The 15,651-nt window shown below is 37.5% G+C and overlaps 1 protein-coding gene across 1 annotated transcript; it reads left to right on the top strand.

The window, feature by feature from the left end:
• The first annotated feature begins 2,836 nt into the window (after positions 1 to 2,836).
• On the top strand, positions 2,837 to 12,363 carry LOC140240144 (ras-related GTP-binding protein C-like). Its single transcript, XM_072319951.1, has 9 exons — positions 2,837 to 3,085; positions 4,321 to 4,478; positions 5,268 to 5,362; positions 6,229 to 6,362; positions 7,063 to 7,262; positions 8,433 to 8,547; positions 9,526 to 9,668; positions 10,863 to 11,011; positions 12,163 to 12,363. Exons 1-9 carry the CDS (start codon positions 3,083 to 3,085, stop codon positions 12,312 to 12,314), a joined length of 1,149 nt encoding a protein of 382 aa, XP_072176052.1. The 5' UTR covers positions 2,837 to 3,082; the 3' UTR covers positions 12,315 to 12,363.
• The last annotated feature ends 3,288 nt before the right edge of the window (positions 12,364 to 15,651 follow it).

Here is a 15,651-nt window from a genome sequence, read left to right as displayed (position 1 = left end):
TAATAGATGTGTATTATTCCACAGCATTATGGCCTCTACCTACACAAAGTCATCTTTGCTTCTACAATGATATACCCGAGGACAAAAACAGCACTGCAGGCACAATCACACATCCTGAACAATCCAGCAAATTATGTACAGCTGTACCTCTTCACAAATTGTTTCTTTCAACAAACTAATTATGTCAGACAATTGAGACAAATGACTCTCCTAGTTCTACACAGTAGAAATCTAACCTCACTGGCTGGTAGCTGCCTTTAAATCAAAACAGAAAGCACTTTTCAGAGTCAATCTTTGCCTGTGATGTCCAGTACATGGAGTTCCTTCTGTATTGTGTACATTGGTTGGTTGGTTGGTTGGTTGGTTGGAAAAAAGAAAAAAAAAAAAGGAGGAGTCCAATTAATGCACAAAGTATGTGCTTTAGAAGAGGTTAATGGTTTGCAGTGAACCAACCCAGGTAACTCTTTCTAGAAATTTTATTATTATTTTTTTTTAATAAAAATAAGATTCTCCTGCCTATTTATACAATTGTACACTCTACTGTCCTTACTTGCACACCCTACTTTGGCAATTATTCTTCTGATATAGTTTCAGACAGCCTTGCATGTTAACACTCCTTTTCAGAACTTAATACCCATTTATAGTAGTTAGTTTTAGTTGTATACTCACCATCTAGTTGGCTTGGAATAACTCAAAGAACTTTGTACACTGCATCTCAAGTACATGTAGTATGCACTGGTACAGAAGAATTTTCTTTTCTATTCTTATTGATCAAATCATGATAAATTCAGAACAAGGAACACATACACAACATCAAAGTAGGCAACACTGGATGTGGATTTATATTAAGATAAAACATAGAAACCTAGAGCATTGCTGTGTATGTACAATCAATACATGCAGATGCCCGAGCTGCTTCTCATGCAATCACTGTACATGTACCTGCCATACTAAGTACATGGGCCCTTTTAACAATAGACTCATTGAGCTTGACCCCTGACCAAGCACTGACCTTTGACCCTCTCTGCATAAATTGAAATTGTTCAAATTTCACACTATCATTGCACTTTACACAGCATGCATGCAGTATACCCAGTCATTGGGTGTCCAGACAGGTTGTGGGACCGGACGTGTACTGTAGCGTCTGGTTTGACAATGATGCGCCTATTGTACGTAAACAGTTGTTTGTCAGTGAGGAGCTGTGCGTAATATGCGTATTCAAAGTAAAATAAGCAAGTCAGTACGCGAGAGTCGTCCGGACACCCGACCCCCCATCCTACATGTCATGGCAAGAAAATAGAATAACATCTAGATTTTGGTGACCTTTGACCTGTATCTTTTTCCCCTATCATTTCAGGCTCACTTAAAATTGTTCATTCATTTCTATTCATCTTGAGATAGAGAAATAGAACTCTACTCCTGTTTGTAGGAGTTTACAGGAGTTTTATACTCACAAGTGTTATGGGAAGTGACATCTGATTGGGCCTTTATTGAATGAAATGACCCCTGCCACAAATTCATTGTTAACATGCTCTCTCACATAAACCTGTAGCCTGTACTGTATAGTAGGATGAAGACAGTCCAGGCAGTGCACTAGGTAGGCACCCTGTACAAGGCCTGTCAAAAAAAAAGGGTTGTTTACTCTCGACATTTAGTATGCAGAAAGTAAATCGTGACTACCTGTGGATATCGTGGGCTAAATTACCTCAAGCACACAATTCCGACTGATGACGCACTCTGCTAGTCAGACCTGTGCATCATTTGTAATTGACTTTTGACCTTCAGCACTGCTACTCAGCAGACTTCAGCAGTAGATTTTACATATTGATTCATAACTTTTGGTTGTCAACATGTCTGGTTTGAATTGATGCATCACACTAATAAGAATCACTTGTGTTATTCCTTGGGAGAAAAAAAAAATCTATCCCGGTATCAACAGTAAAGTGATAATTCAACGTAAACAAATAAGTAAAAATAACAAAACAACCCACCCAAACTCAAATCTGTAGATTTCTTGCTCAAATAACTGCTTGACTTCTTCACTGATGTCGAAGACGAGGGCAAATGCACGGCCATAACAGAGAGAAAACAAACCAGCACCCGTCCAGATCCAGGCCCGGGCAAGGATTCCTTCAGATCTAGTCGCTTTCTTCGATTTCGACCTTGCTCTCGCTAAACTCCAGAAAGATGCGTCACGATGTAAAACACAGTTTAATCGAACGATGATCAATATGCTTCATCCACATTGATCAGTGCAATGACACTTGACAGCTTCGGTACTGGGCTAGATAGGGCTGTCAGCAGTGCAGTGCAGCTAGCATGCAGTGCATTGCAATTCAATGCATACGCGAGCTGCTGGCTGGCAGCACGGCACAATACAAACACAAAACGTACACAGATATCTCAGGGGTCTATGCGTGACTTGAACGGGCCGCTATCTGTCGGGAGCGGCGACGGGTACGGAGCGGGGTGGGGAATTCATCGCGCGTGGAATGGGAAGGGAGACAGCGTAAAAGCTCGCAGCTGGTGAAAAGGTCATGCTAAGGTTATCTATCTGTTATCCTATGTCTTTTTTTTCAATATTGGCTATTTTGAATTAACAAATACATATAAGAATATTAAAATAATTCTTTTTTATTCAAAAGGTTTTTATTTGATATTTTTGGAGGTGATTTGGCTCCTAAATCTAATATTTATTGCAGCGATCATTATAGGTGTATACTGATGTTCATTTCAGCCGCATGCATTTCTCATTTTGTCACATGACATAGTGTACTAGTATGTGGCGAGAGCACCATCACAAGATTAATTATGCGTGCTGTGGAGCTGTATTCTGTTGATACAGATAGTCCAAGAGAGAGGTGTCAAAGCATTTTAGAACTCTGTCGAGTGCTTATCCTATGTAGAACCGTTCTCTGTTCTCCATGATATCAGGTCCACAGGATTCCATATTTTTGTGAATCTTACAGTTGTCAGAATTAGTAGTCGGGTAGTGAGATGGTATTTTGATGGTGGTTAGACTGAACACGCACGAGAAGCCTTAGCACTTCACTGACACTGTTGATCTTTCCACGAGTCAGAAATGGTAAGTAGGCCTAGAGTGTCCGCTATCTCTATTAAACGTTTGTTAGTAGGCCTACTCTTAGTAGTAGGATGTCTAAAAAAAGTCTAACCAATTACTTAATACTACATTGTCTAAAAAATATTAGTAAAGATTGATTTGGTTAGATGTTGCAGAAGACTTACTCATTAACATTGGTCAGTTTGAATGCGATATAATTTTCAAGGCACAACATTTGTTTTATTTTCATAATCATGTCATGACATAACAATTAATTTCATTGAATATAAATTTGATGTGTCAATGATTGATCAGATGAGATGTTTAAATGACCTTAAATGTATGAATGATGTTGTATTGTAACTTGTAATCAAAGTTCAGTGACACTATATTCAATCTGTTGACAATCAAACTTAATGGCAGCCACTTGTAATATTAAATACTAAAGGTAAAGTTTGCAATGTACCGGTAATTTACAAAGATTCAAGCAAAGTCCCAAAGATGATTTCGTATACGACGCGGTACATCCTACCGCATACAGCGTACAGCATACTCGTGAAATAGGCCCCACCACTGCGTGTCCGTACTTATACTACGTTGGCTTACGGTACCTGCTGCTTATACTCGTGAATTCAGCCCCACCGTGTGGCGTTCAGCGGTACATGTCATAACACGGCAGCAGGGCTTTCTTCCACAGTATAAGTAATACTCGTGAATGCGGCCCCACAAAATGGTGTTTACATGAGATTGATACAGCAGCGGGGCCAGTACAACTTGGCATCTTTCATTATTCCTTTCTCCTAGTTTTCCGTTATTCTTTCTTTTCTTTCTCCCTATTATTCTCGGAAAGACTTCCTAATGTCCCTCATCTAATTTAACCAGATACAACCCTAAACCTAACCCTAACCCTAAACGTAACCTAACCTTGCTTGCTAACACACGGATGCACGCACACTGCGGTGGGGCCGATTTCATGATTTTGCCAAGCATACAACATGAAACATTGAAAACCAACAGCAGTTGACCAACCCTGTCAACTCCCATTTACCAAAAGGAAAGAGATCAGAATAAGAGGTGTGAGAATATTAATTATTGTTGCTGCCAGCTTGTCCCCCTCCCCCCCCCAAAAAAAAAAAAATGATAATAATAATAAAAAAAAAAATAAAATAAATAGATAGAAATAGAATATAAATGAACGGCTGTAACACAGAATGACCATAAAACCAAGACTCTCTGAGCATCTGTGCTTTCTCTTCCAGTCATCTGTTGAGGAAGGGTCAGGTTTTGAAGGAGCAGGCTACTGTGTGGTAGGCTCCTTCCCCCAGGAATTTCAGTATTCACAAGATGACCACCATGGGGATCTGAAGGCACCATCCACAGATGCCAGGCCCAGGATACTTCTCATGGGTCTCAGAAGGTAAGAAAGGACCTGGGTCAAAGTCTAACTGGTACAGCAATGATTGCTGATCATAAGAAAAGGGGAGGGGTGGTGCCAATGCAAACAATTGCTCTGTGATATGAATATTCAGTGCCTTCTAACTTATCTAGAGGTAGGAGTGGCTACTCCCTCTCAGAGAGATCCTGCAAAGTGGGAAAATTAATGACATGTGTACATGTACATGACAGTGGTGTCAAGGGAAAAGCTTCATGACATCCCCTTCACAAACACTACAATTAAAGCAAATTCTCTAGAAGAATCATATTTTTTAGATGTTTATTTCATTTTAAATATTTTCATAGTGCTCTTTTCTTCTATACATAGTGATTTTTCTATCTCAACTTTAGAGTGAGGCCAACATGTGATTTTTTTTTTTAAACTCCAAATTTATTCAGTGTGAGTTCTGATTTCTGTTGTAGTGAATTATAAGAGGTTTTCTTTACAGTAACTACTGTAATCAAGTTAGCTCAGCAGTCAACATTGGGTATGAGTAGAAAGTATTTGGTTTTTGTTTTGTTTGTTTGTTTGTTTGTATGTTTTGTTTGTTTGTCAGAAAGTATTTATGAATAGTGACAAAGCTGACAGTGATTTCTTCCTGAAAACTTATTCCAAAATATTGATTTTCAGTTATATTGTTTGTATGAATCAAATGAGATTCCTTCTTTATTTGGGTGTCTTCTTTATTTGTGAAATGATTTAAATTTTTTTCATGCCTTTTTGTGGCTTTTTCACGCCTTTTTGTGGCTTTTTGACTTTTCCATTTTCCAGGAGTGGCAAGTCATCCATTCAGAAAGTGGTGTTTCACAAGATGTCACCAAATGAAACATTATTTCTTGAAAGCACAAATAAGATTGTAAAAGATGGTAAGTATTGTATATTGGTCATTTTGTATAGTTGAATATCTCAGTGCAAAGCAAGATTTTTAGGCATTATACTCATACTTGACATTAAAGTCTCATATTAGTTGTAGTTTAATATCATGCAGTTGTGTGTTGTTCTATTTTTCATTTGTCTCCAATTTCCACACCTGTGTTTTGTCCACAGCCATACTGAAAGGAGATGATGAGAGTGAAGCTAGCTTCTGATGATATTTAAATGTTTGAGTATATTGTATTAATTTAAGATTTAATGTTAAGCGCTTAGAAACTACTGTAATAAGCGCTATATAAATGTACATTATTATTATTATTATTATTATTATTATTATTATTATTGTGCTTTAAAGGGATGGTACAGTATTGGTGGAGATAAGAATTGGGCTTTTAACTTTTTGCGAGATTCCAAGAAAGCACTTATGAAATAGTACAGAACATACCATTTAAAGGGGAATTGAAAGTTTATTTGATGAAAATCAGTTTTGGAATGACTGAAACATCCAAAAACAAAGTAAAACAAATTGATCGTAATAAAATGTGGATCCCACACTTTATTTGAACTGCTCTGTTTTGGATATCTCAGCCATTTCAAAACCAATTTTCATCAAATAAATGTTGAATTCCTCATGGAATTAATGCTCTTTCATATTTCATAAGAGGTTTCTCATTATCTCACAAAAAAAATGTTAGAAACATGAAATTACTGTAAGTCTCAACCAAAACTATACGATCCCTTTAAATCTGCAAAGTGTTGTGTAATCAGAACATGTAGAAAAGGGTTTCTTTCAATGTGAGCCTGATGTGGTTGATAAACTGGCGATTGAGATTCATCTCCTGATTTGTTTTCCTCTCAGACATCAACAACAGCTCGTTTGTGCAGTTCCAAATCTGGGATTTTCCTGGCCAGATTGACTTCTTTGATCCGGCATTTGACTCTGAAATGATCTTTGGCAGCTGTGAGGCTCTGGTGTTTGTCATTGATGCACAGGTAGGCAGTCCTGAAAGGAACTTACCATGGGTTCATTTAACAAAACTCTGCTTGTTGTAATACATGCATTTATTTGCAAGAATTTTATGATGTTTGTATGTGGTCGTGTCAACTTCATTTCAAATCTTGTCACACATGAAAAGTGAGTACATAACATGATGCCTTCTTCCTTACTTGTACATCCTTACTGGTTTGTTTGTTTGTTTGTTTTTATCATGGCTAATACAAAGTTTTGTGAGGCAGGATATCATGCATTCCATGAACTTATCATGATGAATCATTACTTTAATTTTTTTCACCGGGTAGAGTAGATTGTAAGAAAGGTTAGAGAAAAGTACATGATGTAATTTTATATTCATGACTTTCACTGATCTGGCCTTCATGCACCGTACATCTAGGTGTCCTGTTGTTATTTTTTAAACAAAAATTGACCTAGGATTAAAAAAGGTATAAAAAAAAGTATTAAAAAAAAGAAATATCAATATTGAAGAGAGGGTGGCAGTTTGCTTATTTGTTGTTTGTTTGGTTGGTTGGTTGGTTTATGTCATAATTGATATTTAGGAGCAGAATGTATTGGGGCAGATTAGATGATGAAATCTTGAAGAATGTCATGTGAGCATATGTCTCGTGGTTTGCCATGATTTTTTGTGACTTGGTAACATTAAAGAGAGAATATCATATTTATCTCTCCTCTTTCTAGGATGATTACATGGATGCATTGGCCAAGCTGCATGTCACAGTGTCCAGAGCCTACAAGGTCAACCCAAACATCAAGTTTGAAGTCTTCATCCACAAGGTGGACGGTCTCTCAGATGACCACAAGATTGAGACCCAGAGAGACATCCACAGAAGGGCCAACGAGGATCTAGCCGACTCTGGGCTGGACTGCATTCATCTTAGGTAAGATGGCAGTCAGTAGGTTGTAGGTGGCATTATTCCGCCATGTATCGTTGGGCTCTACATGACAGCAGGGCTGCCAACTCTCACGCATTGAGAGTGAGACTCGCGCATTTTGGTCCTTTCTCTCTCTAAAACTTTATTTCATTTGCATGCATTTCTATTGATCTCACTCAATTTGACTCCTAAATTATAGCATTGGCCTATGGGAGTCTCACTCTCAACTAGTTTCCAGTGTTGGCAGCCCTGTGACAGAGGATCATGTATCATTGGGCTCTACATGACAGAGGTTCATATTTAAGAATGCAAAGCATACTGAAATTATTCTTTCTTTTTATAAGGTCTTGTTTTCACTGCCGTTACTCAAAACAGTTTTTTTTTTTTTTTCGTGGTGCTGTTGGGATTGAAATATAAATCTAAATGAATATGTAATACATTAATGCATAAATTAGGGGAACATTTTCAGGAAATAGACCTTTGGAATGCAAAATATACAAGTCACCTTGGGATCAAGAGCAAGGAAACAAAGAATTGTTATGTTAACCCTTTACATGCCCAGGCACTCAACTTTAACCTATATTTTACTTGCCAAGTTCTTTAGCATTCAGTGATCCTTGTAAACTTGACCTAGTCCTAAAATTAACAAGCCACTCAGGTTTAACAATGGGCCTCGGTCTGACAGGAAGGACACAATGACACAATAGGGGTTATGGGATAAGGTAATCTCTGTTCAATAACCGTTAGTTCCCAGATGCCTGTGGCAGTTGGCAAAGAGAGCACTCCAGTGTATGTGCCAAATGGTGGCGAACTAAGCACAATAAGGGTTAATGCAAAGTGAAGGAGATATTTGGGTCTAATGCAAAGCACTAAGATGTGCTGTATTTTCAAATCAGATTTCAAGACTTGCTTTGATGCAAATATGTCTATTTGTCTTGTTTGTTTAATTGTTGTTTCAAAAAAGAAGATATGAGATACTGGTTCTGTGTTTGTACTGAATTCATATGTATCAGATAGTAATATTAAGTATGGGTACAGTTTGATATACCACATGCCACCCATTGTTGGCATAAGAGCTGACAGTGATCTTAAATTAATCATTTGATAACAAATATTCACATCGCCCAGTGGCATACTTACAGACTTTATGTTGGTTTCTGTTCCTCTTCTTTCTAGTTTCTACCTGACGAGTATCTACGACCACTCCATCTTTGAGGCTTTCAGTAAAGTTGTCCAGAAACTGATACCTCAGCTTGCAACGTTAGAAAACCTTCTTAATATTCTGATTTCGGTGAGTGCCCTGTATGTTAAGGTGAATTATTGATATAGAATTAGAAAGCCAGTATTGCCATATTTTGGAACTGTGGACTATCATTAATGCCTTTTTATACATGTTTTGTGAGCACACTGTGAAGGCACTTTCTTAGAATAACAAATTGATATTGAGCAAGAATGCTTAGTATATATCTGAAATGTATGAATATTTGACACCTTCATCTAACTGCTCTTGGGCAAATAGGCAAAAACTGCAGAAAAAAAAAAAGAATATTAGGAAAATCCTTTTTTCCACATTATGCCAAATTAAATGGCAGCACAGCAACATTTCTACTTTGATATTGAAATGTGCAATCCTGTCAAACAATATCAGATGAGTAACTCTGTGTGTGCTAAGATGAGATCTAGTTCATTTTCTTATGAAATCTAATGAGATTCTACAAAAATCAAGAGTTTGTTGTCTCACCTTTGAGTAAAGACAAGATTGATGAAGCATGTTGAGAAAAGGTTTTGAAAATGATATATAATAAGGCTTGGATAAATTGAAGTATATTTCTCATTCAGTTCATTTTTTAATCCCTTTCATGTTTGATAGGTAATAATAATTGATATAATTATGATGCCCCAAATCTACTTTGTAAGTGTGGAGTGCTCTAGGCACAAAAGACAGTAGGTTATAAGAATTATAGAAAGTGCAAAAACAAAAACATAGATAATCAAAAAGAGACAATAAACAAGTGGGTTTTTAGACCTCTTTTGAAGGAATCTGGTGGAGAGCAAATTTTTAAAAACTGAAAGCAAAATATTCTATAAGATGGGACCGGTGCAGGCAAAGCTCATGTGCCCCAAGATGTTGTGAGTTTGGAATTGCAATGAGATCAAATTTGGATGAGCATAGAGACCTAGGAGTTAAAGTACAAACTGAGTTAATATGTAGTGTGTCAAAAGCATAAATAAGAGTATGACATTGTGTCTGATTCTCATTTGACCTCAGAATTCAGGCATAGAGAAGGCTTTCCTCTTTGATGTGGTGAGCAAGATCTACATCGCTACCGACAGCTCGCCAGTTGACATGCAATCCTATGAACTCTGCTGTGATATGATCGATGTCGTCATTGATGTCTCCTGTATCTATGGGTAGGTTGTCTTCAAGATTAAGTAGAAGAATGAACTTTAAAAAATGTGGTGTTTTTTTTACCAAACCATGTGTCAAATATGTCAACAATCCCTTTGCTCCTCCTCAACTGTCTCCGTGTGCAGCTCAAACGACGTAAATTGCCAATAATGTCAAGGAAAGGCATTTTGTCAATCAGTTGCTATGAAAACTCTTTGGAAGAATTTATATTTTGAATAATGTACAAGTTGTACTGTTTAATGTTTAAAAATAAGCAGACACACACACACACACACACACACACACACATGTTGCTGATATCTGCCAAATACTGTGGGAAGGTATTGTATTCTAAACATGTCATTACATTTCCTTACATTTCCTGTACTTTTCCCTATTCTGTACTCAAGAACATTCTTTACTTGAATAACAAGTAGGAAAGAAGTCTAGCCTGTGAATACAACAATGACTGGTAGAGATTATGACTTGTGATTTTACCACACAACATTTCTTGTTGCATATAATGTTATCAGTTTGCAGTGAGTGTTCAGTAACAAGTCATAATCTCTACCAGTCATTGTTGTATTCACAGGCTAGAATTCTTTCCTACTATATCTCTTACCGTCAAATCTTTACTAGAACCTTGACATTTTTAGCAGTTTGAATCTGGGACCCATGTGGAAGAAGATTGCAATAATTGCATACTATGATAATTGCTGTTACCAGTGGTGGATCCAGGCGGGGGTGCACCGGGTGCCCCCCCCCCCCCCCCTGTATTTTTTGTTAAAACAAAAGATGTAAAAAGAAAAAATTTGGGTTGGGTTGCATTTGCCCCCCCCCCCCCCCCCCCCCTCCTTTGATTTTGTAAAGGCAACCCTCTTTATGGAATTCCTGGATCTGCACCTAGTTACCATAGTAACTGCTAAAAACTTGCAGCTGATTGGCTCTAGAATAGCTGCTGTCAGTGTCATGGCTATATTGTAATTATTGTTATCATGCAATACTTGCTGCCATGGATTTGATTGTGTACCAGATTTGCATGCAATACAGTCCACTGTTGAGATAAACTGCTACTTAGAGTGGAAATATGATGAGAAATTTAAGAGTTTAAGGGTGAGGAGTGGAACAATATAACTCTTACTTTCTGAGCACTGACTATTCTATGAGAGTAGAGAGACTCAGTGATTCATGAGTGAATAAATATATTTCCCTTTCAGCCTCCAGGAAGAGGGTGATGGTGCGGCCTACGACTCTGAATCAAGCTCCATCATCAAACTCAACAACTCCACCGTACTCTACCTGAAGGAAGTTAACAAGTTTCTTGCCCTCGTGTGCCTCCTCCGCGAAGACAACTTTGACCGACAAGGTAACCCTATTCAATTTTTATCACTTCGGACACTGTTGCTGATGTTTATTTGATCTTACAACAACAATAACAAAAATATTCTAAACAATTGACTGGTGTGTGCATACAAAAGTTTAAGATTATTGTTACCAAACTTTGATATTTATACTGAACTGGGGTTCACAGATGTTTGGAAAGAAGAATGTAACCATATGTCAACATGTACTGAATGGAGCTCAGATTGAGAGACACTTGCACAACAATGTAGAAATGATTAAAAGTCTTAAAGCAAAGAAATATTACATTTTTGCTCTGTGCAAGTTAATATGTCATATATTTCATCACAAGAGAGGCTTCTTCAAGTTTTTTCCAAGTTACTATAGCAACAGAAGAAAGTAAGGCACAGGTGAAAAGCTAACCAATCAATCCACAAATTCAATGGCCTGGATACTACTATAGGGTGTTGACATAAGGATTGAATATTTCTGATACCAGCTGTCAATTACAGAATTATGATGTCACAGTTGTGCCTTCTGCTCACAAGTTTTTTTAGTATTGATACTAATGTGTCAAGTTAAGTATTAATTTATTCAATCAGCTTTTCCTCATCTAGATGTATGAAAGAAGACATGAGAGGCTGTAAAAGCCTTGTGTAGAGTGACCTTTGACCTAGCAGGGGAATTCTACTTCCCAGAGAGTGACAGTAGAGGTCATTACATTGGTACAATTGTACTTGTAGTTTGTAATGCATCAAGGGGTCTTGTTTGAACATGAAGTGTGAGACTGGCCGGGACCACACTGTAATATAAGCTGTTATTTTCAAGAGTGTTTAATTGTTATGAATTTCGCAAAAGCACCGTTGGACCGCGAATTTAATAACAGCCAAAAATGTTGCTGTACACTAGGTGAATAGTGCACTTATGATTGCCTCGGTGTCAAATCGTGAGAACGACATGTTTCAAAAATATATGTGTCCTCCTCATTCGTGAAAATATCTGCACTCGAAAATAAAAGCTTATACAGTATTCAAGACTCTCTCTTGGTGAATCGCAGACACCTCCCTCTATCAGCTCAGTGAGAAACTGTATTTGCCTTTGAATCACAGACACCTCTCTGTATCAGCTCATTATACAGTGGGAAAACTTATTTCATATTTCTTGTCTGCATTTCAGGTCTGATTGACTACAACTTCCTTTGTTTCAAGAAAGCCATAGAGGAAGTCTTTGCCATCAGAGAGAAAGCTCAGGGGATTGAGAGGGGCAGTGAGTTCCATGGTTCACTGGAAAACCCAAGAGCCAATGGACTTGTCACAGCAAAATCATGAAAAAGGACTTTTCAAGTTGAAATATCTTTTTGATACAACCAACATACAAAGTTGTGTTTTGTTTTTGTTTTTTTCTAGTTTTTTTAAATGACTGACCATGCAGTTGGAGCACATCACAGAGGAGAAAGTGAATTTGATTTCATCACATGGGAAGAGAGAGAAAGGCAGCACCAAACATCCTTCTAGTGACTCTGGAGTCAAGCATGTTTGAATAAGACCAGCCTCTCAAGCAGCCAAGGTAGTCTTCTTGCTCATCTTGATAATTGGAGCACTGATGAGAAGAAAATCAGGAACTAACCTTTGGACCTTGCGAAGGATGTAGCGGTTTTATCAAGGGATACATTTCGTAGCCCATCTGAAGTTTCACTTTCGCAACAGTCAAATGTGGTTACTGTGTTACTAAGGCAAGGTCATCTGTTCATGCCATGACTGAGAAGGCTTCTAGATAGATATACCTCAAGGCTCTGTTGGCCTGTCTCTTGGGTTTGAAGGGAAGGTAAAATCAGTGTAGAGATAAGGGAAGAGCATGTTCTCTTTCTGTTCCTGTCCCAAAGCAAACCTTCTTCTCATAACAGGGCACTGTTTCATGAAAGTCATCAGCCCCGACAGGTTGTCAGTCTCTGACAATTTCAGTAAAATCCTTGGTTTTGATTGGCTGAGAAGCTGTGGTCACTGACTGTTACTATGGTTATTGTCAGAGACTGACAACTTTCATGAAACGGTGCCCTGATCTAGCGTCAACAGTAATGGGATGGGGGTACCCAAGTTTGCAAGTTAATAGAAAATTAATATGTTGAAATGGGGCATGTGGATTCCACTGACGCCCTCTGTGCATATGCATGGCAATGTTTGATGATACAGTGCACTCCCGTTACAACAAAGTCCTCAGGACACAGGTTTTCTTTTGTTATATCGAAATTTCATCTCGGCGAAACGGTATAGTGTATGAAGATGTGAAAGTCTAGATGATAATTTTGAGACCTGAATTCAATTTCATTGTAATGAGAATTTCATTAGAACCATGTTCGTTATAACGGCAGTGCACTGTACCTCATAGTGGAAGAGTGGTAGCAGAGTATCAAGCAAAGCGTCACTGGTGTCCAGTTTCAAAGGCTCTTCAAAAGAGTGGCCTTTTGGTCTTGTCCGAGAGTAGTGTCCAACCAGCAGGGATGCTCTATTCAGGATTAGACTAATTGCCTTCCCATTAAAGTAGGTGATGCAATAATTCTTTCTGATCCTTGCCATCAAGACACTTTTGTTTTGTGTTGAGTATTGATTGCAGGAGCAGTCATGTGATGAACAGCTCAGTGTAGTTGGGGATGGGGGTGGGGTTCTGAAATATTTTTTCATTTATCTGGTAACATGAACATGGACATGCTTTATTTAATACATTTCCTGCAACAGAAGAAAATAATATAACGTGTTATTTTACATAATTGCATGTAATGCATAAATTTGTACCTAACGCATATCACAAAAAGTTTTATTAGAGTGACAGAAAGCCATTTTGAATAACTTAACAATGAGATGGCCTAAAGGCCATATGGCATGTAGTTATTGGAAGACACACAATAATTGCTCAGAACTGTGCAGTGTAGCAGGCTGAAAGAAGACATTTGGAAATGGGAAATAACCTGTTAGCTATGATCATGGAAGTTGTTGCCATGGTAACTGGTTTGACTGCACTTATCAATGATTGTGGTCATCTGTATGAAATGGGCCACAAATTGAAATATGAATGTTCTGTTTGTACTATAACTTGTGCGACATTTGATGTGTGAGAGCTTGTATTTTGAATTTTGAATTGCAAGGAGTTTGTTGCAAACAAAAAGGAGTTTATTTGTAAATAATATGCAAATTAATGATTTTGATACACTGCATGCATTGTCAGTGTCTGTATTAGTGAGTAGGTGGAACAGATTTGATTTGATGTAAAAGGAGTATGATGTGTTTGAGCTGTGCACTGTGGTTACAGCCTTTGTATTTGTTTGCATATATGTTAGCCCTTCAGCACTTTGTTAAATCATGAAGTGTCTTTACCCTCGGTTGCAATAAAGGGATTAAAAGGTGTCATATGTTCCATTTCAGCTCATGGCTGAATTTTGTCAAGCCCACAAATAACTGTCAAGCTTTTCATCAGCATCCAACATGTGATATTTTTGAGTGATACTATATCTCTAGCAGTCATCTGTTTATTTCTTATAGTAGTTCATCTTCAGTTTGGATGAATATATTGATATAACTGAGTTATGAATTTATCCCACTTATATGCAAACAGATTATGTCTGAAGTATCAGCAGTATGTCAGTCATTGTTCCTTTTTTTTTTATCGTCATAGTATGGTGCTCTTGTGGGTTCGCTTTAATTTTGTATTTTCATTGTCCTTTACTTTCTCCTTTTAACAGAACAGTGCAACCATACAAGAAAATTCAAGCTAAAATAGAATGGACAAATTTTTATTTAGTTTGTTTTTCTCTTAAAGATAACAAGCTGATTATATGAACATGAGAAAGCTTCAAAGATTGTTCATTTCTAGAAATAGAAAGTAAACTTAACCGTCATAATATAAACAGTCATCATATTACATTTCAGTTTTTTTGTGTACGTATGTTTTTGTGTACGTATATACCTTTCACCTTTCTTCTCGACATTTGACACCTAAGCGACCGTAGCAAACACGCAGATTTTTCTGTGTTTTAGCACTGTGTGTGTGTGACTCTTGCCTTGATATAAAGGAGTCGATGTTTCATTTAACAAGCTTCACTTAGTCACATATAGGCTGTCTGTTTAGTTTTCTTCCTTTCTTTCTTTCTTTTTGTGCTCGGTGCATCACTCTTTAATAATGCGCATTGAAGGATCAGAGAAACAAGACTATGTAGGTGTCTTTTGTAGCAAGAGTGTCATTGGTCAGTGAGAGTGTTGTATCATTAACCCATCAAAGACTTTTGTAAAACATGATATTTTGGGGGCATGAAATTTTCATGAATTGCCTCTAACATATAGAGCATATAGTGTAGATAGGAACTTTCACATGCGTTATAATTTCGCAAATCTTGGCTCTCGCAAAATTCGCAAAATTAAGATGCATATGAACACTCCTCATTTTACAGTAGCCTTAATGGGTTAAAAGGAAAATGAAGGAAGTAATTGATTTTCCCTGTTATACTTGACCAATACCCTGGATTGAGACACTTGTGGGTTGCCCTTTTATTACAGAATTAATGAAATCCATAGCAAACAATACCTTTATATCTTCAAATAATTATCATGTTGATATGAGATGAGTTTGTTGAATTACGAATCTTTGAAATCATTAACTTTTTGGTCCCTGGTTGAA

The sequence above is a fragment of the Diadema setosum genome, chromosome 16 (assembly GCF_964275005.1).
Source record: "Diadema setosum chromosome 16, eeDiaSeto1, whole genome shotgun sequence".
NCBI classification, from domain to species: domain Eukaryota; kingdom Metazoa; phylum Echinodermata; class Echinoidea; order Diadematoida; family Diadematidae; genus Diadema; species Diadema setosum.
This window is presented reverse-complemented; position numbering and strand designations above follow the sequence as displayed.

What these genes read in the sequence shown, in the direction of transcription:
- LOC140240144 (XM_072319951.1), top strand. An exon ending in TGTTTGTCATTGATGCACAG is followed by an intron (nt 6,363 to 7,062) that starts GTAGGCAGTCCT and finishes TCCTCTTTCTAG; the next exon opens with GATGATTACATGGATGCATT. An exon ending in CTGGACTGCATTCATCTTAG is followed by an intron (nt 7,263 to 8,432) that starts GTAAGATGGCAG and finishes TCTTCTTTCTAG; the next exon opens with TTTCTACCTGACGAGTATCT.